Source organism: Gobio gobio (genome assembly GCF_949357685.1).
Source record: "Gobio gobio genome assembly, chromosome: 11".
Lineage (NCBI taxonomy): Eukaryota > Metazoa > Chordata > Actinopteri > Cypriniformes > Gobionidae > Gobio > Gobio gobio.
This window is the reverse complement of record NC_137104.1, coordinates 56,220,840-56,246,610: the sequence shown is the minus strand read 5'-3', so window position 1 is coordinate 56,246,610 and position 25,771 is coordinate 56,220,840. Positions and strand designations below refer to the sequence as shown.

At 39.2% G+C, this 25,771-nt stretch overlaps 1 protein-coding gene across 2 annotated transcripts; it reads right to left on the bottom strand.

Annotated features, from left to right (window-relative positions):
* Nucleotides 1–245: 245 nt before the first annotated feature.
* Nucleotides 246–25,417, bottom strand: LOC307133321 (protein NLRC3-like). 2 transcript variants are annotated; one of them, XR_013817423.1, is made up of 13 exons: nt 25,211–25,417; nt 24,704–24,788; nt 22,871–22,975; nt 22,514–22,615; nt 21,484–21,588; nt 20,404–20,505; nt 18,120–19,889; nt 15,659–15,832; nt 15,100–15,273; nt 13,675–13,833; nt 8,777–8,950; nt 5,284–5,457; nt 247–1,094 (listed from the first exon to the last, which is right to left on the bottom strand). XR_013817423.1 is itself a non-coding variant. In XM_079828329.1 (12 exons), the coding sequence occupies exons 2-12, from the start codon at nt 24,769–24,771 to the stop codon at nt 1,088–1,090; spliced, it is 2,955 nt and encodes a 984-aa protein (XP_079684455.1). In that variant the 5' UTR covers nt 24,772–24,788; nt 25,211–25,417; the 3' UTR covers nt 246–1,087. The 2 variants fall into 2 exon arrangements, 1 of the variants encoding a protein (XP_079684455.1); XM_079828329.1 differs by lacking the exon at nt 13,675–13,833 and having other exon boundaries at nt 246–1,094.
* Between the last annotated feature and the right edge of the window lie 354 nt (nt 25,418–25,771).

Genomic DNA, 25,771 nt, shown 5'->3' with positions numbered 1-25,771 from the left:
AGTTCACTATTAGCTAATGAAAAAAATAGTAGTTATTGATTAGCTAATAGTGAACTACCACATTCGACTAAGCACTATTACTTACTAATTTATTAATCAGTTTCTTGTTAGTTAATAGTAGTTACTAGAGTGTTTATACTGCATTACTCACTTGTTCCAGTGTAGTTATTCATTAATGATGGATCTGTATTCTGTAATGTTACCGAACCTCTTTCTTTTAACATAATAAAAACAAATGAGTATTTCATGTATAAAAAATAGGCCTGTATTACACATCTTGCATGTTTCAGACAGGAACAGGTTCATGATAGTGTCCGTTAGAGGTCAAAGTGGAAACAAATGAGGGGCCAGTTCTTTGCCGGACCTAGAAGATAAAACATTTCAGACCCTTTCCACCTTCACCACAGTATAAAAAGGTACATTTTACTGCCCATCATAAGCTGGATCAAATATTAACAAGCGTTTTGAAGTCTAATTTAACTGGAGTTTAAAGGGATAGTTCATCCAAAACTAACTGGGTGAACTATCCCTTTAAGATGTTCCAAATATGTATGCATGCATGTTCTAAACACTATATTACATAAAAGATTATAGACAAACATTTATGAGTTTCTAGTAACATCCAGAAATGACCAGCAGGAAATAGCAGTTTGTTGAAATATATTGTTCTGGAGATATTGTAGTCATCTGTAGTAGAGCATTTGCTCAAATCAAAGACATCAAAACTGATTGACATGAATTGTCAATTAATTTAACATACAACTATAATTATAAAACATTTTACAAAATCCTTTAACTTTCTTACATTTTTACAGGCTATACAGATATAAGTACACAGTGAATTATGTATGTAAAAAAATATATTATTCACTCTCCACACATGCAGGCCATAGGATTTCCCAAAAAGAAACAAAATGTTTCCTTGTTTGACTTTGGATGAAGGATTGGATCATTCTGTAAAGTTACACAAACATATGTGTGTGTGATGATCACTACGGGTTTGTGTCTGTTGATTCTGTTGAATCTGATGTGTCTGTAGTGGCTCTTTATTCTCCATCAGCTGATCCAGAGAAGGTCAGACTAACATCTAAAACCTACAAGTAAAAAACAGACAGTCAAATGTGTGTGACATTACTGCATTATCCACTTTAGAACAACGAAAATAAACTACTTAGACTATTAAGTGAGAGATTACAATGTAACACTGAAAACGACTTTTGTTACATTTAACAAATACGCTTTAAATGCTTTATGCTTAGTAACGAAATTTCCCCCAAAAGGTCAGGAAAGGTCTCCGTTACCAGGGCATGGAAGAATTGGCCTTCCTTATTGGTCATGTCAAACCTGAGGGATGTAACCTGTCCCAGATCTTTAAAGAGAGACGCTCTTCAACTCTTCTCTCTCTTGACCGATGACTGACACGTCACCTCTGCTGTCTCTCAGCGGGCCAAGCAGGCCAGGCTGGCAGGCCTACACACACTTCAATCCAGAAACCCGATCAGACCACATGGTCGTGGGCCTGCAGGCCCAACAAAAAAAAGTAATATGGAACTTCCTCCACAACGGAGGAGTCGAAATAACGCTGCAAGTTCATGATATCTTCAGTCGCAGAAGAAATTGATTGCAACTTCAACACCAACGGACGGAACTATCAAGACTTCTGCGACGGTACACTGTACTGCTCTTCAACCGCTCAGGCAAATGCAAGTAATGTACGATATACTAAATCGCTATTTAGTTAGTCAAAGCTGTGAACCCCTTTGTTCAAAAATAGGATCTTGCAGTCATAACTGATGGTTCTCCCAGGTGTTTTTCATAGCTTCATCCCTCTGTTCTGACCCGGTTCTTCAACCACTTTAAATTTTCATCGTTTTTGCTTTGTGTGTATGTGTTTCTGTTTAGTTTAGTTGTGTTTGTGATTTAGTTTATAAAACTTGTGCACAATACATATTTGGTTCTGACTCCCTGTCTGCAAATAAATTGTTGCTTAAATGATCGATTTTCTTACACACTCTAATCGCTGTAAATGTAAATTATTTTTCTGTGGCTATGAAAAATACCCTTCTCTTAGAATTAATTAATAATCAATACTGAGTGTTCACAGGATGAACTGATTGATTGATTGATTGTAATGTTAATGTACCTACATCAAGTTAATCTCATTAACTTATTAAAATGTTCATAATTAATCATAATTAATAATTATATTGTATTCATAACTCAATTATAATGAGTTATGAATAATTATGAATATTTCCCCTTTGAGCTAATTCGCTACATACTGTGATACATGCAGGGCCTGAAATTAACTTTTTTGACCACCTGCCACAATGACTTTTTACCAGACACTTTTTCTCCTCGACATTAAGCCTGTTCACGTGCTTGTCTGGATTTTTTTTTTGTGTGTTGTAGATATAATGTATTCTGAAGAAATATTCTCAACTGTGTTCAATCAGCTTTGACATATTTAAATCTGCATATATTTGATATTTTTACCTTTTATAAAGGCCATTTCTTCCATAATCTTATTAAAAATAGGCTATGCTTCAACTTTCAGTTTATATTCTTAAATGTGATCTATAAATTAAATTAGAATAATAAGACACTGTAGGGTTGTTACCAATCAAATTAAATAATTTACACTGAAAAATTACAACTGCTTTAAAAAAAATGTATGAGATTGTTTTAAATATTTTTGAATATACAAACAAGAAAAGTTGGAAAGAATGTTTAAACATGAAACTAAACCGCCAGTAGGTGGCGACAGGTCTTAATGAGTGAGTCATTGAGTCGATTCGTTCAAACGGCTGATTCATTTAAGAATGAGGCAGTCGTTTATGATTAGGTCATTGAATCTTTGATACAAACGTCATTCAAAGCGCTGAATCATTCAGTAACTCACTGTTGCTGTGAGATGCGTTATAGCGGCGCTCATTTGTTGTGATTTCTCCTCGAGAGGCGCGAGCGTCAACAGCTCAACATTGTTACCGTCAGTTTATTATACATTACATTAGGCTATATATTATTATTCACTATCGATCACCACTTACACTAAATTAAAGCGGAATCATTCTTGCATTTTGGTGATTCCCTAGTTGTTTTTTGTTATTGACGTTTTAATCAGTCTAGTAAAATGATCTTTCACTTGCCCTTCAAAAATCCACTTGTCCCACTAAACATTGTTCTTTAACTTGTAAGAATACACATTTAAGTGTTGTCAAGTTAATAACAAAATCAATATAAGTAATAATAACTACTTATAACTACTTATAATAATATAATTTTTAAAAAATCTTTTTATTCATTGATGTCCCGTGTCACAGACAGGCATAATGACTGCTGCTAATCCATAGCCCTACGGCAGCTCGTATGTAAACACGTCACACGCGGCAGTGTTGATGGATGACTTAGTCATGTTCGGGAACCGTTAAACCTAACTAAATTAATATTATTATTACTGGGAAAGTTAACGCGTACCGGACATTTTCTCACCGCTTCCCAGCTCCCAACATACACACGCACACGACGCACACACATCTGTGCAACTCTCATTGTACTGTAGCCTACATCAGCGTTGCATTATTATCTCGTCCCATCTCACCAACAGTTTAATACTCAAACATCCAAACGTAGTCAGAGAAGGGCCTCATCTTCTTTCCGATCGCATGAACGTTCCGAAACAGCAGTCACATCCTCTCAAGCTGCCCACTGAATCACTCAATTCTCATTGGCTACCTGCCAATGTGGCAGGTAGATTGACAGTGTTACCCGCCAATTGCAAAATTCACCCGCATTTGGCGCGTGGTTTGGTGCGTGGTTGGGTGCGATAGATTCTGGAGTGGTAGTTCTCTTGTTGATGGATTGCTTGACAGATTGGTACTTGACTGGTTTCAAAGAGTTCTTAACATAATAATCACTCCACTGGAGAATCTCACCACTATTCCAGCAGATGGTAGGAGATGGCGGACCTCCAGCACCATGAACAAAATCCTTTCGTGATTGAGATATCCAATGCGGAACGTCACAGTGGGGGTCAGGGTGTGCCGTGTCAAATAACCACAGCCCAGCGGTTTTCCCAGGATCAAGTGGATGTGGGCTTTCAGTCTATGAGAACTTTTGCTGAAGCAGAACAAAGCAGAACAACGCCATGTCATTACTATGACATCAGTTCTTGTAAATGGTGTAATTGATGGAGGTAGTTGGATAGTACTCATCGCTGGGCATGGTGGACGCACAGGACACAATGGTAGAAGGTGTCCTTCAGCCTCACAGTACAAACAAGTCAGTGAGCAATCCTTTGACGCTCCGCATTTGACAGATGAAACGAGTCAACTTGCATGGGTTCTGGTGCTGGAGGGCTGACAGGTGGAGGACGGAGGATGCAGAGCAGGCTGATCGAGCGTTTAGATAACAGGATAACAGGGAGATGATATACGTGATCTTCGCTCGACTGGCTGAGGCAGTAGTGGAAGAAGTGGTGACGGGTGGTTTAAGTGATTGACGCAGAGCTTGCACCAGATCGGCAAATGGATCCATTGTGGGATTACTGACATCGCTTGAGTCCAATCCACGTTGCACTGTCAGTCTGTTCTTCTGTCAGAAGGAGACAAAACAGGTAGCTTCCACAACAGGATGTTTATTAGCAGGAATGAGCAGGAAACAAAAGATGCAAGCAGGTAAGCCTTTGTAAATTGTAAATAGAGCGGTCTCAAAACTTAGCTGAGAATAACAGTTTTTCTTTGTGCAGGTGCTGGACTGATGCAAGCTGGCTGGCTGAAGATGACTGAAGACTGAAGAGGGTTTCAGACAGGAACACAACAGGTGAGTATCACAGGTAGGGAGACAGGTAAGTAGCTCAGTAGGAACAACTAGACCAGACAATGGTGAAGTGAGAAGTGACTGCTTATATAGTGAGGCTGTGAAGAGTGGGCGAAGGTGTTGCTGAATAGATTTCAGGTGATTGTGAACGAGTGGGTGGAGCGGAGAGATCTGTTGCTGAGGATGTGACTGTCTCTGTGACATTACCATTATCTTCAATTGCAATTGACATTCTCTCAAAATACATCATTTAGGGATAAAAAGACAATGATTAAATCTAAATATGTATTGTTTTGAAATTAAAAGAAACTTAATTGTTTCTATAATATTATTTATATTAACTACTGATTAAACATGTTTATAGTGCGTAAGTCACCATTACCAGAAAAGTAATTTAAGAAGAAAAATTTACTTTGTTAAAATATGAACTATAAAATATGAAATGTTTTAATCTTCACTACTCACCGAAGCATCTTCAGTTTATAATTTGGGTCATCCTTCAGGTCAGAGAGTGGCTTCACTCCTGAATCCCCTAGTTTATTTCCAGACAGATCCAGATATCTCAGGTGTGAAGGGTTTGATCTCAGAGCTGAAGCCAGAGCAGGACAACCTTCATCTGTAACTCCACAATAACTTAACCTGTAGAGAACAATGACACTCTTCAGTCTCTCAGTTCAGGATCAACATCTCAGATAAGTAGGAACTTCACAATCAACTGGAGACTAAGGTTCAGACTTGCTTCTACATGCTGCTTGAGCAGGTTCATTATTACTTATTACACGGCACTGTGGAATCCAGGTATCCAGGTAACTGCTTGCTAGGAACGTTTTTTATTTGTGGAGGGTTAGCTTCTTCGCCTTCTCCACCAACATCATTTCCATAAGCACACTCCTAAACCTTGTGGAAAGCCTTCCCAGAAGAGTTGAAGCTGTTATAGCGGCAAAGGGTGGGCCAATTCCATATTAAACCGTACAGATTAAGAATGGGATGTCATTAAAATTCATGTGCATGTAAAGGTAGACATCCCAAAATGTTTGCCAATATAGTATATGTCAGAAATGATGCATCGCGATACAAATGCAAACTTGTATCTGATGCACACTTATTTAAATCGGTGCATCACATCGTTAACTTTTATGCCAAAGCACAGTTGTTTAAAATAATTTGCCTGAATAAGAGGGTAATCATATAATAACTCAAGCCAAAGGATGGCAAAAAATGGATACTGTGTTAATTGTGTTAACTATTTGTGGCGAGGTGGATGAGCGAGAGACATGGGAGGAGCGAGCGAGATCGGTGTGCGTGATTGAGAATGAACGTCACCTGCGAGGCACACCGGTCTCGAGTCCTCTCATGAGGGAGCACGGAGGCATATAAGGACGAGCGACGCGAGTGAAGGACAAGAGAGGACCAGGCATGGATGTTAAGTTGTGTTTTATTTGTGTTTTGTTTATGTATGTGCGCGGCAGTCGTCCGTGAGGGGCTGCCGCTTTTACTTTCACTTTGTTCATTTATTATATTAAAGTTATTGTTGATTGTTCGCCAGTTCCCGCCGGCGTGTTAATCTGAATTCAACTTTCCCTTGAGCTTTTGATATATAAGAGGTCATGGCAAATATAAGAATATCCTGTAAGTTTCAGAGCTGAAAACTTTCTTGTTAGTCAAAGAAAAGCTTTTATAGACACCAGACCCTGAAAACGATCTTGTGCTTCACCCTTACGTCATCGCGCGACAAAACACCGCCTCTACAGAAAAATAAGCACGTGTAATTCAGTAGCCCCGCCCACCGGCTCATGGAGCTGGTTGGATTGCGCTAGTCAACAGCAATAAACATGCCGAGGATGTCACGATATTGCGCTATTCCTGGTTGTGGAAGAACACAGTCACTGCATAAGCTTCCTTCGGATCCTAATATTAGGAATATGTAGTTGAGCTTTATTTTTAATGAAGTTCCAGCTCATGTGGTGATTTACAGACATATTGAAATTGAAACACAATGCTGTGCCTTCTATATTGGACCCGAATGGATTGGTGCAGCACACTTATGTGAGTAAAACATGTTTTTTTTATACATGATAGTATTGCATTGTTACAGATCGTTTGCATTTACATTTATGTATTTGGCAGACACTTTTATCCAAAGCGACTTACAGTGCACTTATTACAGGGACAATCCCCTTGGAGCAACATAGAGTAAAGTGCCTTGCTCAAGGACACACTGGTGGTGACCGCTGGGATCGAACTTGCAACCTTCTGCATATCAGTTCCATGGTTTAACCCACTGGACCACCAACTCTCACTTTGATATGTGTATGATTGTGTATTGATTATGTGTAGAGAGACTTGTTGTAACGTTGTGTGTGTCCGCGCAAGTGAGAGTGTGTGAGTGTCTGTGTGTGTCTCCGCGCGAGTGAGAGTGTGCCCGCGTGTGTGTGTGTGTCTCCGCGCGAGTGTGAGTGTGTGTGTGTGTCTCCCCGCGCGAGTGCGTGTGTGTGTCTCCGCGCGAGTGAGAGTGTGCCCGCGTCCGCGCGAGTGTGTGTGTCTGTGTGTGTCTCCGTGCGAGTGTGAGTGTGTGTCTCCGCGCGCGTGTGTGTGTGTCTCCGTGCGAGTGAGAGTGTGCCCGCGTCTGCGCGAGTGTGTGTGTCTGTGTGTGTGTTCCTGCGCGAGTGTGTGTGTGTGTGTGTGTGTGTGTGTCTCCCCGCGCGAGTGTGTGTGTGTCTCCCTGCGCGAGTGTGTGTGTGTCTCCCTGCGCGAGTGTGAGTGTGTGTCTCCCCGTGCGAGTGTGTGTGTGTGTGTGTGTATGTCTCCCCGCGCGAGTGTGTGTGTGTGTGTGTGTGTGTGTGTGTGTGTGTGTGTGTGTGTGTGTGTGTGTGTGTCTCCGTACGAGTGTGAGTGTGTGTGTCTCCGCGCGAGTGTGTGTGTGTGTGTGTGTGATTTAGTGTTTGTTTGATATTTTGCGAGTTCTCTGAGCATTTCCCCCAGACGATTCCTGGGACAGACGGTAGCTGAAGCTCATTAAATATGCAAATCTTATCCAATCCTAGCCGTGGGCGTTTACTTCCAAGTCTTCAGTTCGGCACGCCCATCAAATCCTAGTGTTTCTCAGAGAGCCTCAAAACCAAGGCAGAAAATAGCCTATTACTTATTCATTATGATGTTTTTGAATGTAAAAAGCACATAAACGCCATAAGTTGACTTCAGACAACAGTATAAAAAATAAAAAAAGCCAGTTCATGACCCCTTTAATGTGTTAATTTTGACAACACTAATTATAAGATAACAAACAGGTACATAATTTAAAAAGTTTAATCTCAAATCAATATCTCTTATCCCCATAATTATTTATGTGGCAAAATACTGTGTAATAAGTGGCATGACTATACCATATGCCTTAAATGTCCGTCTAGTTTTAACTTGCTGCTTGCTAGCAAATGCTTTCTCTGTGAAAGCTTTGCATTTAAAGACCTAATAAAATATTTCAACAATTATTTACTTATGTGAGAAGTAACTGTGTAATAAGTGGGATAATGTACATCTAGCTGGTTGTTATTGCAGAATAAACCCCTTCAGAGTGATGCAAGACCTGGTCACCCTGACTGGGTTTATTCTGCAATAACAACCGGATGGATATACACTATCCTTCACATATTATAGCAAACATTATCATAAAAAAATGTAAACTAAGGAATCATATTCAACAGCAAACTCACAAACAATTTGTTTGCAAAACAGCATTTTATACCCTCCACAACATCTCTAAAAAATAATACCTATGTTGTGTGTAAGGCATTTTTGGTCATTTCTATCCATTTTAGACTAGGTACATTTCCTGTCATATGAATAAAACTTTTAACAGATGGATCCTACTAGTCAGAACTGCTACAACTATAACACTATAAACGATTTGTGAACATTTCTTTGTGAGTAACTGTGTGTGATTCTCAGAGAGATGATTTACCACAGTTTCTCCAGTTTACAGTGAGGACCCATCAGCCCATCAGAGAGTAGCTTCACTCCTGAGTTTCCTAGTTTATTTCCAGTCAGACTCAGTTCTCTCAGGTGTGAGGGGTTTGATCTCAGAGCTGAAGCCAGATCAGCACAACCTTCATCTGTAACACCACAATCACTCAACCTGTAGAGAACAATGACACTCAGTCTCTCAGGATAAGCAGTTGGTCACTTATTCACATCATTCAGTTATCTTATAACATCATAAATATTGCAAAATGATGTCAAAAACGTTGGAAAGAATGTAATGAAGTTTATAACAACATCCTCTTTAATTATCTAAAAGGACACTTTTTTATTTTAATTTTGTTCATACGGACCATAGGAGCAAAATGGAGGAGGATTTTGAGACATTCATTGAGACATTCATACAATAAAATCCCCACAGCTATGTTTCTTTTTAAAATTAAATGGTAGTTGTGAGGATTTCCAGTCAGGATTTAGACCAGGGGTGTCCAACCCTGGTCCTGGAGAGCTACCACCCTGCAGATTTTAGCTTCAGCCTCAATCAAACACATCTGAGCTAGCTAATCATTGGGTTCAGGGTAGAGGTCTTCACGGAGCCCCCGAGACCCGTGGACCCGGGACCCGACCCGGGACCCGTACGGGTTCGGGTCTATATTTTAAATGATCAGCCGGGTCCGGGTCGGGTCCCAATCTATTACTACGGGTCCCGGGTCTGTTTAACATTGTGTGCAATACCCGAGTCGATCCGGACTCGGAGAACACCTGCCCGTGATCAGAGTCAGTCAGCACTGCTTGTGTGTTTTTTGTAACTTGCAACTGTAAAATTAGGATAAGAAAAGTGTGAGCCGGGAAATAGGGTTTAAAAAAAAGAAAGAAGAAAAACACGAGCGATCTCTCTCTCTCTTGCTCGCTCGCCTCACGTGCTCGCGCGCTCTCTCTCTCTCTCTCTCGCTCTCTCTGCAAGCGCACGGTAATAATAATGGTTACCTTCATGAGTGATGTGTGAAAAAAGCTAAAAAACAACGAATATAAAGAAGTTAAACCCACGGGCACCTCTTCTGTCCGGGCATCCTTCATGCATATTGTGGACAAACATGAGAAAAAAATAAGTGCTGTCTACGTGTGACGCACTGTTGAAGTTTGATTTGAAATTATATTTAAATAATATATTTAAAATCAGCAACAAAATCTCAGTTGAACTGTCACAAATGTTTTCTATGATGCTCAAATTGCGTAAAAAAGCTCATATTTCAGGTTGCTCCAGCCACCGCGCATGTGCAGTATCAAGCCCGTGTCATTTCTATGGCAACCCGAGCTTCCGCTGTGATTGACTTTAATAATAATATGAATGAACCGTCTTATTTCTTAAAGTTTTGGTGGACAGGCTCGGCTCACAGAGATTATAGCAAATAAATAATGCGGACGTCAACGGCCACCGAACGAGCAATCGTTATTATAGTTCAAAAAGGCAAACAGTCAAAGTTATTATGCGAGTTAACTCGAGTCGAAATGCAAATCTGCAAAGACGCATTTGTCATCCGTCACCGTGACATAAAGTGGACTTTTAAAGCTGAAATGATGAGTGAATTAAGCATGCTTGGAATAACAAGAGAGGAATAACATGGATTTAACTTTTTGGCAAGGATGTAATGAATCACAAGTAACGTTACAAGGGAGACGACGGCTAGGTAAGACAAAAAGTTATATTTTTCATAACTTGTTTATTGACTTGTTAATATCAGTTATTGTGGAATATGTGACAAACGGGTCCAGTCGGGTCTGTGTCTTCACGCCGGGTTCGGTTCCAGCTTTTAAATAATAGACGGGTCCAGGTCGGTTCCGGGTACTACGTTTTTGGCATTTCTCGGATCTTCACGGGTCCGGGTCCAGCTTTTGAAATAATAGACGGGTCCGGGTCGGTTCCGTTAAGCACATTACGGGTCTCTTCGGGTTCGGGTATGAATTTTTGGACCCGTGAAGACCTCTAGTTCAGGGTACTAGATAATTACAGACAGGTGTGTTGGAGCAGGGCTGGAACTGAAATCTGCAGGACGGTAGCTCTCCAGGAGCAGGGTTGGACACCCCTGGTTTAGACCATATAACAGTCCTGAGACTGCTCTCCTTAGAGTTACAAATAATTTGCTCTTATCATCAGATTGTGGATGTATTTCTATATTACTGTTACTCGATCTTAGCGCTGCATTTGATACTATCGACCACAACATTCTTTTGAATAGACTCAAAAAAATTGGCCTTAGTGGAATTGCATTAGCATGGTTTAAAATCATACTTATCTGACCGTTATCAGTTTGTAGCAGTAAATTAAGAGATGTCACACAGATCACAAGTTCAGTATGGAGTAACTCAAGACTCAGTACTAGGACCGTTGCTTTTCACCTTGTACATTCTACCCTTGCAAGATATCACTGTTTTGCTGATGATACTCAGTTCTATATTTCTTTGTGCCCTGACGAAACATACCAATTATCTCTACTGGGTGGTTGCCCTGCATGCTTAAAAAACAATCTGAAAAAAATTATGGCCAGTTAATAATACCTAGAATTTTATTACCTAGAATATTAGAATTCCTAAAATTCAAATTCTGGAATAGTCTTCCTTGCCTTGTTCGGGAAGAAGACACAATCTGTGAATCGCTATAAACCAGAAGTGTATGCCGACGGTACAGCAACAACAACCCCCTTCCCTGTCAAAAAAATCCATAAATCAAATGACTAAGCAACCACTGAATGGAATAACAATAAAGTTTAGAAACTCTGCTTTTTGATGCATCTAACTCTTAATGAGTGCTGAGTAGTCCCTCTAAAATGGAATGTACCACAGGCTGGCGCCACCTAGCTTCGAAAAAATTAATAATCATATTTTCAAAACTATTGCCTTGATCAACACAAAATAGGTGTCATTTGAAAGCTTCTGAGCCTGAACTTTTTCAATGCATGTAGCTAATTTGAACTCCTAAGAAATTTGCTGAGTAATGTGCTGAGTAATATGCTGATAAATATATATTTTTTTTTAATAATTTATGAAATACTGTTTTTGTTCTATGTACTATAATAAGTCAAGAAAAAGCATACAGCTCAGATAATCATGTGTCATATGCTTGGTGACCTTTCAAATGACAATTATCTTTGGCTTTGACTAAACTTGAGTAAGATTTTGTACAATGCATCATTTATGTCACAATTCGACTCGTAACTTCATGAAACATGCGTCATGAATACGATTGTGGAAAAGGGCACATTGCAGCTAAATAAAACCACAGCGCAGCTCTGAATGTTAGCAGAGACCGTGTCTACTAGACAATATGCTGTGAATGCCTTGCCGACACAACAGCCATCGGCACAGATCTCACAGTCACACACAGAAAGATTAAGGAGCTGAAACTTGTTGTCAATGCTGCCTTGTGACTTCTATCATTAAAATAGTTTTGAAAAGTTAAAAGCTAAATTATATTTCTAAGAATTATATTTCTTTATGACGTTCCCACTAATTAATACCTTGTGGCCACAACATATTATCATGTTCCCACAAGTTCATATGTTGTGGCCTATGTGAACCGAACATGTCCCCTCCCAGTCACTGTACATAACCCCTCATTGTTGTAAGGTTGTGTTTAAATAAGTAAAGTGCCTGCAACAGATTCTCTTTGTTTTGTGCTTCTCTTCACATTTTATAAACCAAAGATGAGAGAACAACAATATATTATATATCTGGGGGCTATGTTCATCGTTTTCTTACTCCTGGATTGTTTACCGAAGGGACCATTTCCTTGATTGCCTTTTTGATGCAGTATTGTCATCGGCCAAAGGACTGTAAGGAAAGTAACTTTTCTATAAGAAGGATATCTACATGCCTTCTTACATACTACAGACAACACTGATCTCATTCTCAGGAAACTGCCATTTAACATCTTGCATACCCGCCCTAATCTCATTCTCCAGCACCCACTTTAATCTCCTAGTTTGTTAATTTGTTCATATTCTCCTCTGTTCCCTGCCTGTGTCTCTCCTAGGTTACCGATTTATTTCTGTTCAGGTGTGTCTTGTTAATTAGCTCCTCAGTTTTCTGTGTATATAAACCCTCAGTTTCAGTCTGTCCCTTGTCTTTATTTGTTAATGTCTACATGTAATGTTGGTTGTGTTTCTCCTCTGTATTCTGTGTTCTATTAAAATTATTTCCTTGTTGTGCGCTTCTCTACAGCAACCAAACATGACACCATGGGTATTTTGCAGAAGTGACCCCCCCCCCTTTTTTTATTTTCTGTAACTCATCTGTTCAAGACAGCTGGGGAAGTTGTAATAGATTTAACACTTATTTTGTGTTGTGAAAAGGATACTTTGTGATTTTTTATTTTTCTAAATGCAATTGAAAACATGCTGAAATGTTTAAAAAAGGTAATATTTGATGATATGTTGTAAAATTTGCTTTTGAAAACTGTAAACTTCCATCTATTTAGTCCAAAAACCGGATGCTAACGGCTTGGTCAAAAGGAATTCTGCGTGTAAGCCTTTTCAGCATTTTGGTGAAGTTCTCTTCATTTATTGATATCTCGTTTTAAATCTGACCATTAATAATTGTATCTGACTCCAATTTTATGTGACTCAATAAAGTGTGTTACGTTTAGAGTTTCTCAGCTGATTTTAAGATTAGTTGCGATTTAATTTAGATCGTTGATTTTTCTTAGTATCACTTATTTTCAAATATTCGTTCCTTCATGGGACCCGGAACCGCTCAGAGGCTTAGTGTCGCGACTCACTAGCTCTCACGACACAAATTGGTTAGTTCTGAGATTACAGAGGATTGCAGAGTGAACTATTTTAACTTTAAATGAGTCCCACCGGTTTACTCATAACAAAAATGTACCTTTAGTTATAGCCACGAAGCTGCAACTTATAATACCAGCGACAGTCAGAAATCAGATTTTCTCTCATGCATGGCTCAATGTTCCCGCTATGGAGTCCTCAGTATAATCTGTCCCAACAGAGAGATTTGTGGTAGCACCTACTTACTCCTCATGTGACCCTAATAAAATAATGATTTCAGAAAGATACAGAATAAATCAAGATTAACATTTATTTTGGCCAGACAGGAAAAGTAAATAAGTAAACAAGAATCCATGGTACACAACTGATCAGCGTAAAAACATTAACACAATCGCAAAGTAAGATGCAAAGAGTCATCATGTCTGGCACAATACATGCAATGTGTGTGTGTGTCCCAAAGACACTCACACAGACTGCATGGGGGTTCTGGTTACAGAATTTATTTTCCCTGAAAGCTCTGTTACCCTCGCTTAAATACTCCAACTAGAACAAAAGGGTTGTAAATATTTGCAACACAAACACCTGGTTTTGGGAGAGTGGATCAGATATCTTTGAAGAGACTCCTCAAAAGGAGAACTGAATTCTCATTAGTTTTCAATCTTTCTAATTCTACTAGTGACTGCAGTGAAACTGAGACCATTTTACCATTCGCACCGAGACCTTTAAAAAGACATCAAACATGAAAGGGATAAAACAATAGATTTACAAGATACATCATCACTGGTATGTCTGGATTTGGTGACTTGAACACAGGGCAAGGAGAGGGCAAAATGGGGAGGGGGGAGAAATGTTTCACCAGGGTGGTGTCCCACAGTTTCTGTGAGATCTTCTCTCAAGATTAGTGACTTTTATTGTTCTATTGCTGGAGTTTGTATCTCAGCTTTTGTCTTAGCACCAAAACCGATCCTTACAAAACCAAAACAAATAATAAAAATAGCTTAATAACAGCTTCAACTTGCATAAATATTTAATGTCCACAAAATTATTAATTTAGTGAAAAGCCGTGTAATAAGTGTAAGGACTGTATATTATTACTTAAATGGTTGTCTTGTTTGAGCTTGTTTGTTCGTCTTAATTCAAATCTGCTTGCTAGGAACATTTTTACTTATACACATTACGTGACAATAAAATATTTAAACTCAAATCAATATATTGTGTCCAATTATTTACTTATGTGGCAAGTAGATATATAAAAAGCAGTATAATATAGGCCTATATTCAAAGGGTTCTCATCACAAAATAAACCTGACAGAGTAATCAGGACCCCGGCTCGAAACAGACGAGTCTGAATGCAGAGCTAGCCGTGGTTTATCGAATACATTAGTATTAGTAAGAAAAACGGTCAAAATCTAATATAGATTTAAAAACATTATCGATCAGGACAATTTTTATCTTGTTAGTTTTGTTCATTATTGACTATATGAAGAAAATAAAAGAGGATGTTGACACATTCATATAATCTTACCACAATGTTTCCAGTTTACAGCGAGTATCCTTCAGTCCATCAGAGAGTAGCTTCACTCCTGAGTCCCCTAGTATATTCAATATCAGATCCAGTTTTTTCAGATGTGAGGGGTTTGATCTCAGAGCTGAAGCCAGAGCAGCACAACCTTCATCTGTAACACCACAATCATACAACCTGTGGAGAACAATGACACTTCAGTCCCTCAGTTCAGGATCTACAGCTCAGATAAGAAGGAACTTCACAATCAGAAAGAGAGGCTTAATCCACAGCACAATTAACAGGTCCAGTCTAAGGTTCAGACCTGCTTCCACATGCTGCTTGAGCGGGTTCGTTTCAATATCATAAAAAATGGAAGAATATTTTTTATGCATTGCACAATTATGTTTATACTATCAAAAAAATATTATGTAAAATAATATCAGACACTTTGTAAAGAACCCAATGAAGATTAAAACAACCCCAGTTATCTTAACACTTTTTTTGTTCATTTCTTTTTATTGTTTATCATTAATTAATTTCATCACTAGATGAGAATACAGAGACTTTTACACAATCTTACCACAGTGTTTCCAGTTTACAGTGAGGATCCTTCAGTCCATCAGAGAGTAGATTCACTCCTGAGTCTCCTATATTATTTCCAATCAGATCCAGTTCTCTCAGGTGTGAGGGGTTTGATCTCAGAGCTGAAGCCAGAGCAGCACAACCTTCATCTGTAACACCACAGTCCCACAACCTGTACAAATTAAAGATGCATTGTGAACTGATACCAATTGCAATTATAGAATTAAATGCATAAACTACAAATATGATGTCTAGAGGCAGTCAAATGTTCACATAAACACCATTAGTAGACAAACAGTCTTAATCATACAGCATCAATATATAAAAAGTCCTTCATGTCTCATTCACTGACCTCTGCAATCATCAAGCTCTCACACAGACCCAGAAAAACCTCCTCAGCTGCTTTAGTGAAAATGTACTCCTTTTGTTGCTTTAACCCCCTCGAGTCGGCAGTAGCGCCAACGCGAATGGCTCGCTTTTTTCTTATCATTGCCAAAGAGACTCAAATAACTCTGTCATTTTTTATCATTCAGGCAAGTGTTATACATCATTATAATTTTTGTGTACAGTCACATTAAAAACAAATTGTTGTGCTTTTTGCAAAATAAAGAAAACAAACATGATGCGCGATCTGCAGCCTCTCTGTAAATAATGTCTAATCTGATTCTCTTCTGAAAATGACCTGTAGCTAAGTGAAAACTTATCACTCAAACATGAGACATATGTCTAAAGAAACGTTAAAATGTCAGATATTAAATAATGTAAATCAAATTGAAAACAAATATTCTGTGTTTATGTAATCTGTTTGAAAACAGAGAGATGTCAGTCGTTCGCAAGCCTCTTCATTATCTGGTAATTTGATTACACCCACAGAGCGCACGCTCTTTGAGATTCAAATACTGAGGCGATCCATGCGTCAACGCTCACACATCAACCCAAACAAACACTTCAAGTGAAGCGCTACACTTCAGCTACATCGTTTTGAGACGCGTTGAGAATAATTCTGGAATAATTCTCCTCATGGAAAGCTGCTCATGTTTTGTTCAGAGCAATGGATTCAGCAGCTGATTGTGGTAGGCTAAGTTTATTCTGTTAGCATCTGTGAATATTAAACGCAAAAAGACACAAGACTGTTTAGACAAGATTTATTTGGCCTGTTTTCGTTTTGTATAAATTGTATCTTAATTTTAATCAATGTTTTTAATATATTTGCTTCTTATTTAATTAGAAGCCAATTTAACAGACAATAGCCTTAGCGCTGGTGATCATGCATTTCACGCATGTCTCATAAATGAACTGAAGCTCACAATGATATTTGAGTATTGTGTGTATGATAGTTTACGAACTCAAATGATTCAGAAAATGTTTGTCATTGAAATGACTAAGAAAAAGTGTCCCAATCAACCTGAAGTCACCCTATACTATTTGAAATCATAATTGCATCGCATTACGTTGTTTTAAATCCCAAATATTTTACTTATAACGTTCATCATTACCAATTATTCAGTTATTTGTATTTACTGAATACGGAATTGGGTCATAATATTACTGTTTTTTTTTTACTTCTTTCAAAAACATTTCTGATTGAAATCTTGTTTCTTGTTTTACCAGATAATTTAGCTTGTCTTAAGCAAAAACTCACTTAATTTAGATTATTTTTTCCCCCAAAACATTTGTACTTATCTAGTAAATGAATCCTGATTTAAGAATTTTAAATATTTGTACTGGAAACAAGAAAAAATACTAAAGAAGAAGAGCATTTTTTGCAGTGTAGTCAAATCTTTTGATCATTTAAAATATAATAGGCCTTTGTTGACTACATTCTAAATAAACTACAAAAAAAATATTTCCTTCGTCCTGTTGCTCCCTCTCAGTCACATACCTGAAGCTCATTCATTATGCAGGTCATTATGCTGCCCATTATGCGTTCTTTTGTCTCTCAGGTGTGATACCCAGCATTATTCATGATCTTTCACGCCTCCTCGCATACTGCCTTTGTAAAGAAAAATGTCTTACAAAATGTAAATTAATGTATTGTTTTATGTGAATGAGTAGGCTCAATAATTCTCACATCAATTTGAAGCAAAAACTCTAGGCAAAAACACCCATTATTCAAAAGTCTTGTGGCCACATATCTATTGTGTGTTTTGAGGCCTTAATTTTAAAACACTTTTTTTTTTTTTAAACACTCATAAACAGTATTCTCTCAAAAATACAAGCATGTACATACATGTTGCTTAGATATTATGGTAGCCCAGTTTGTGCTGAATACAGTGTAATTACACTTTTGCCATTCATGTGTTTATAAGCAACTGAAAAAAGCACAAATGTCAGAGCATGTCAAAACTTCTAAAGGGCCCCAAAAGAGCTCAGACTTCGACGGGTTAAGAAAGCACATGCTAAAATCATAAATGTGATCATGTTTTATCAGTGTAATGATTGTTGTCAGTGAGACTTACTGAACTAATCTGGATTCTTTAACCACAGGCAGCAGCTTCTGAAGAACTTCATCTGCTGTATTTTGGACTCCAATCATTTTTTTTATATCAAAAACATCCATCTTCTGCTCGGATGTCAGCAACACATAAACCAGAGCTGACCACTGTGAAGAGGAGAGTGTGGTTTCTCCTATTTCTCCAGATTTCAGATAATGTTGGATCTCCTGCATCAGTGAATCATCACCCAGTTCATTCAGACAGTGGAACAGATTGATGGATCTCTCTGGAGAGCGATTGTCCCTGATCTTCTGTTTGATGTACTGAACTGTTTCCTCTTTGTTGTAGGAGCAGCTTCCTGTCTGTGTCAGTAGTTCTCGTAAGAGAGACTGATTAGACTCCAATGAGAGACCCAGCAGGAAACGCAGGAAAAGGTCCAGATGTCCATTCTTTCTCTGTAAAGCCTCATCCACAGCTCTCTGATGCAGCTCAGATAATGAATGATATTTCAACCAGTTTAAAAATTTAGAAAATAAACTTTGCTTGGTGATTTGAATAAACAAATTTATGTTCTTCTTTGTACAGGAGATGTATGCATATATAGCTGCTAGATGTTCCTGAATGCTCAGATGAACAAAGCAGAAGACTTTCCCCTGATACAAGCCCATCTCCTCTCTGAAGATCTGAGTGCACAATCCTGAGTACACTGATGCTTCTGTCACATCAATGCCACACTCTCTCAGGTCTTCCTCATAGAAGATCAGGTTGCCTTTCACAAGCTGCTCAAAGGCCAGTTTCCCCAGTTTGAGAATCATGTCTTCATCTTTCACTTTCTTCTCATAGTCCTTCTCATGTTTGATGTTGCTCTGAATGATCAGGAAGTGTGTGTACATCTGAGTGAGAGTCTTGGGAATCTCTCCAGTCTCTGCTTGACTCAACATCTTCTCTAGAACAGTGGCTGAGATCCAGCAGAACACTGGGATGTGGCACATGATGTGGAGGCTCCTTGATGACTTCAGGTGTGTGATGATTGTATTGGCCAGACTCTGATCACTGATTCTCTTCCTGAAGTATTCCTCCTTCTGTGGGTCATTGAAGCCTCGTACCTCTGTCACTCGATGGACACACTCAGAGGGGACGAGATCAGCTGCTGCTGGTCTGGATGTGATCCAGATGAGGGCAGAAGGAAGCAGATTCCCCTCAATGAGGTTCATCAGCAGCACGTCCACTGAGGCTGATTCAGATATATTACACAGTTTCACTTTGCTCTTAAAGTTCAGAGGCAGACGACACTCATCCAGACCATCAAAGATGAACAACACTTTATATTCACCATTGGATATTTCCATTTCTTTTGTTTCAGGAGAAAAGACATGAAGAAGATCTGAAAGACTGAGGGTTTTATCCTTCATCAAGTTGAGCTCTCTGAAAGGAAGTGGAAATATGAGCTGGATGCTCTGATTCTCTTTCCCTTCAGCCCAGTCCACAATGAACTTCTGCACAGAGACTGTTTTTCCAATGCCAGCGACTCCCTTTGTCAGCACAGTTCTGATGGGTTTGTCTTGTCCAGGTAAAGGTCTAAAGATGTCATTGCATTTGATTGGTGTGTCCTCTGTTGCTGCTCTCCTGGATTGTGTCTCAATCTGTCTCACCTCATGCTCATTATTGATCTCTCCACTTTCGCTCTCTGTGATGTAGAGCTCTGTGTAGATCTCATTCAGGAGTGTTGGGTTTCCCTGCTTTGATGTTCCTTCACACACACTCTGAAACTTCTTCAGCAGATTTGATTTAAATCTTTGGAAAATAACAGAATACAACACAAATTAAAGAGGTACAAGTAGTGGTAAAATAAATTAACGCTAGTTAATCAAATAATTACACAATATCATGAATGTAACAGTGCTGTTGGTATGAAGAGGAGCACAAGACATTAGCAATGTCCATGAGGTACCTGTCAGTTTTTTAAGGAAAAACAACCTCAGAACTAATGCTGTAAAATAAGAATTTGACAAAATGACCATCTCCGGTGTTCTTGTTCTCGTTTACTAATGAACTATGAACGATTGATAACTTCTGGGGTAATTGTAACATCACGTTGTTCACAAGCTGTTTTATTAACGTCTTTCCACTGATTCAGCAATTATATAAGAGATTATACATTTCAGTTGTACTGTATCCTTCATCATACTCTCTAAAGTTCATATAGGTTAATTATGTTTTATGCTAAAACTGGTAGAGAAGAAGAAAAGATAATTGGCTCAAGATTTCAAACACACATAGTGAGTCTTTCTAGACAGAAATGTTGTACCTCAGATCAGTTGATGTGTGTCTTTCCTTGAATGTTAGCTCTCTCATAGACTGGTCACTCCTCATGGACACATATCTGGACTTCTGTGGGTTTGATCTTTGCCTTTTGGGGGAGATATACATAACATGTAGAGATTGGTCTTAGAGGAAAAGATTGTGAAGCATTAATCTATATAGGTGTGTTCGACTTCAGCTGTACTGATTGCCAAGATTTGCCACTCGCAGTCAGGGGAGGACTTTAAAACAGATCCGTCAAGTTGAACAATTTTGTTTTTCATAACACCACATTGCACAGTGTTTTCTTTCCTTATTGCAGACTAAAGGCCCGTTCACACCAAGAAAGATAATTATAAAGATAACTATTAGTGTCCTCACCAGTGGACGTTATTGTTCTGTTTATTCTAAGCGCGTGCTTGTCTGTCACTTTAAATGCTCAAGCTTGTTACAGCAGGATGGATTCTGGATTTAGCATTTTTATCGTTCATCAGCTGGATAAAACCATTCTGAAAGTGATTCCAACAATATTGTTTCTCTGTGCCGTTATCGTTATAGCTATGGTGTGTACTTTTAAATATTTAGAATGATTTCTAGAACTATATATTTATAGTTATCGTCCTTGGTGTGAACGGGCCTTAAGTGTATTAGATTACAATTTTTCAAATAAACATTTACAACGTTTACATGTAGCAACCATAACATGTAACCAGAACTGCTTATTACAGCGCCTGTATCTACAAGAAAATGTTAACATAAGCGTTTACTACTTAAGTACCAATAAAGAGGGGTCCATATTTTGTATAGTTTATTTTCATGAACATGACACAATATTAAGATCATAAGAACGAAGTATTTACTCTTGTAAAAATGTGCTTATGAGAGTGTGGTTGTGTCAGAAGAAACATAAGATGCATGTCATTGTTGTCGCTGGTGAGTCTGACCAATCGTGAAACAGCTGTCGTCATCAGAGCATGCCATCAGATGAAATCTCTAACCAACATGCATTGCTTCAAGTCAGACCCTGATCAGTCTTTACATCGTCACATTAAGTTGAACACACCTATTATAAACAGAAATGTTGTACCTCAGATTAGCTGATGTTTGTCTTCCTTTAAATCTTACTATGTGGTCCATAGACTGGTCACTCTTCATGGACACACCGCTGGGCTCTGGGGATTTTGATCTCTCTCTGTGGAACAGACATTACAGGGGATATCTAATGCTATTTCATGCATTCTGCCTTATTTACACTGTTAAAGAGTTGATTTTCATGATAAACATGGCCAACGTTTAAACATTTTTTGGAGTTGGACGTATGACGGAGTATTTCTGTGCCAAATACACTCCTTCAGGATTCATATACATTTTGTAAAAAAAAAGAAAAAATTTCAGAGAATGCCCTATATGACATCATAAAGGGTGTAATTCCTTGTATGGGCACTTCTCCTGGATGGGCGCTTGTGCACATCACCCAGAGAGAGAGCAAGAGCGCAACCATCAACGAGCCTCATTCGGGTTACAGGAGCCGTCGGCGGCGCTGGCGTTGTGTTTTTAGACACGAGATCAACGATGTCTCTAAAGAAGTGTGTGTGTGTGTGAGGAAAAGATCACCTTGTAACTCCGGGGCAGCAACGGAGTTCTGCAAGTGTGTTTGTTTGTTCCCGGCATTTCGGTGACGAATGTTTTATAAACAAGGTTCCAGTTCGACGCTGGATTTGCAGATCGTTTGAAACGGAAAGATGGAGCGATCCCAGCGATATAAGATCCCGGTCATGTGTCGGAACCGCAGACGGTGAAACTTCATCAAATGTTTGTGTTTTGTTGGCAATCGGCGCGTAAATGCAAAAAATAAACCACTCAAATGTTTAGTGAATTAAAAGTGACCTGTGTTAGAGTATAATTGCTGCTGTATTGAGTGTGTACGCAGAGCGGGCTACAGACTCCTTGATGAGTATTGAAGCTGGCTTCTGCTGATGAAAGTGCAAATTTGTCAAATTTTCTTAAATGTATTGCATCTCTGACTCCTGGTCTTCATTCATCATATCTGAAACTCAGGTCTTAACTTTATATTCCCCTACACTAACTAACCAACCATCCATCCATCCATCCAGTACCTCAGATCAGCTGATGTTTGTCTTCCTTTAAATCTTACTATGTGGTCCATAGACTGGTCACTCTTCATGGACACACTGCTGGACTGTGATTTGAATCTCTCCCTATGAGATTTACATTAAAAGAGCAGAAACATTAGAATAGAGACAATCATTTGTGTGATAGATTTTATATAAAGAGAAACCTCACATAGAACTCTATCTATCTACAGTGTCTATCTATCTATCTATCTATCTATCTATCTATCTATCTATCTATCTATCTATCTATCTATCTATCTATCTATCTATCTATCTATCTATCTATCTATCTATCTATCTATCTATCTATCTATCTTTATCTAGACAGAAATGTTGTACCTCAGATCAGCTGATGTTTGTCTTCCTTTAAATCTTACTATGTGGTCCATAGACTGGTCACTCTTCATGGACACACCGCTGGGCTCTGGGGATTTTGATCTCTGCCTGTGGAATTTACATTAATAGAGCAGAGATATTAGAATAGAGACAATAATTATTATAGTTGATTTAACATGTACATAGACATCACATAGAGAATCATGTCTATGTAAGAAAAGCTTTAGACATGTTGAAGAGTGTTGACATTGCACAAGGATAATTTTACTCTGTGTACAGAGACTCTAAGGGTCCTAACATACACTACATTGCCAAACGTGTTGTGCCGCCCCTTCACACACACATGAGCTTTAATGCCACCCCATTCTCAATCCGTAGGGTTTAATATGGAGTCGCTCCACCCTTTGCAGCTCTAACAGCTTCAGCTCTTCTGGGAAGGCTTTCCTCAAGGTTTAGGAGTGTGTTTATGGGGATTCTTCTAGAAGCGCATTTATGAGATCAGGCACTGATGTTGGACGAGAAGGCCTGGCTCTCAGTCTCCGCTCTAATTCATCCCAAAGGTGTTCTATCGGGTTGAGGTCAGGACTCCAGTTCCTCCACACCAAACTCGCTCATCCATGTCTTTATGGAGCGATGCTTTGTGCACTGGTCAGTCATGCTGGGACAGGAAGGGGCCGTCCCCAAACTGGTCCCACAAAGTTGGGAGCATGAAATTGTCCAAAATTCCTTTCACTGGAACCAAGGGGCCAAGCCCAACCCCTGAAAAACAACCCCACCCCATAATCCCCCTCCACTAAACTTTACACTTGGCACAATGCAGTCAGGCAAGTCCCGTTCTCCTGGCAACCGCCAAACCCAGACTCGTCCATGGGATTGTCAGACAGAGAAGCGTGATTGGTCACTCAGAGAACACGTCTCACTGCTCCAGTGGCCGGCGCGCTTTACCCCACTGCATCCCACGCTTTGCATTGCACTTGGTGATGTGTGGCTTGGATGAGCTGCTCGGCCATGGAAACCCATTCCATGAAGCTCTACACACTGTTCTTGAGCTCATCTGAAGGCCACAGAAGTTTGGAGGTCTGGAGCTCTTGACTCTGTGACTCTCAGCATGTGCTGACCCCGCTCTGTGACTCTCAGCATGCGCTCTCAGTTGCTGTTGTTCCCAATGGCTTCCACTTTGTTATAATCCCACTAACAGTTGAGCGTGCAATATTTAGTATAATATTTGGCCTTATTGCACAGGCTCCACCGATCACGGCCCCACACTTGAGTTCTCTGAGCTCCTGAGAGCGGCCCATTCTCTCACTGATGTGTGTAGAAGCGAACACACACACACACACACACTCCTGAGAGCGGCCCATTCTCTCACTGATGTGTGTAGAAGCGAACACACACACACACACTCCTGAGAGCGGCCCATTCTCTCACTGATGTGTGTAGAAGCGAACACACACACACACACACACTCCTGAGAGCGGCCCATTCTCTCACTGATGTGTGTAGAAGCGAACACACACACACACACTCCTGAGAGCGGCCCATTCTCTCACTGATGTGTGTAGAAGCGAACACACACACACACACTCCTGAGAGCGGCCCATTCTCTCACTGATGTGTGTAGAAGCGTCTGCAGGCCTAGTGCTTGATTTACACACCTGTGTCCATGAAGGGATTGAACACCTGAACTCAGGGATTTGGAGGGGCGGGACAATACTTCTTGCAAAATAGTGTGGCTACATCAGCACAAGAATATGAGAACTACAACAACCCTGGCAAACACCCAGAACATCCTGTTATGTAAAATACATTATATTAAAATAATTTGAAGATTTGTACCTGCATCCTGGAGAAAAATCTCTGTCTCTGAATGTGTGTGTGTCGTCCATGATCCATTCAGTCTTCATGAGCTGCTCGGGTTAGTCTGAAGAGTCAGAATTTAAATGGCAATTTACTTGAAGTTTACACTGTAACTTATTTTGTCAAACTTGTTTACAATACAATACAAAAAAAAAACCTTTCTTTCATTTTAGTTGTATAGCACTGTTAACCGGAGTTGACCAAAGTGCTTTACATAAAAGGAATAAAAGATAAAACAAACATATTAACAATTCAAACACTGCAGACACCACATACTGTATATCACATAGTTTAACTGTTATACGCTGTCAATTTTCTCCAGTACCAATAATTAAACAGTGTAATTTAAGCATATAGGGCACGAGCCCACCAAAAAGATCATTCATGTTTCATTAAGTACTTGATGTTTAGGTTTTTACAATATATTTAAAATACAAGAAGGCATTTCAAGGTTATTTTAGTTGAAGTAACTCAAAATAAGCTCACCTGACTAAAGCTCACACACATTGATCAGAAATGCAGGTCACCGCAGGTTCCCAACATGTCTGTGGTTCCCATAATCTGCTGTATATTCCGGCAGATGTAACTAGAAATATTAAACACTTTAATGCTTGAGTTTTCTGAGGCAAACAATCGTTTCATGCCCTGGTGTAAAATGGCGCACCGAGAAACTCTGAAAATGCTTCCGCTTCTGACAGATGTTGCTAAACCTGTTAGGTGAGAAAACTAGAGCTCATGTCATCTAGTTCATAAACAGCTCAGTTATGAGAGAGACTAATACCTCACCCGTTTTGAACAGTTATTATTTAAAGATTTCATGATTATGTGTTGGCCATTTCTTTTTATATGTCACGGGTGTGTGTGTGTGTAGGCAGGAAGACGAAGACGGGCTGATTAAATTCTCAAACAAAATTTGAATGATAATAATAATAACTTGTAATAACAAAAAAAAAAGATGGTTTGGTTATAAATTCACTGTTGAAAGTGTGTAACTCAGGCCCTGTGAGCTCTAGCACCCTGCAGACAGTTTGGGCTGTAAACACTAGA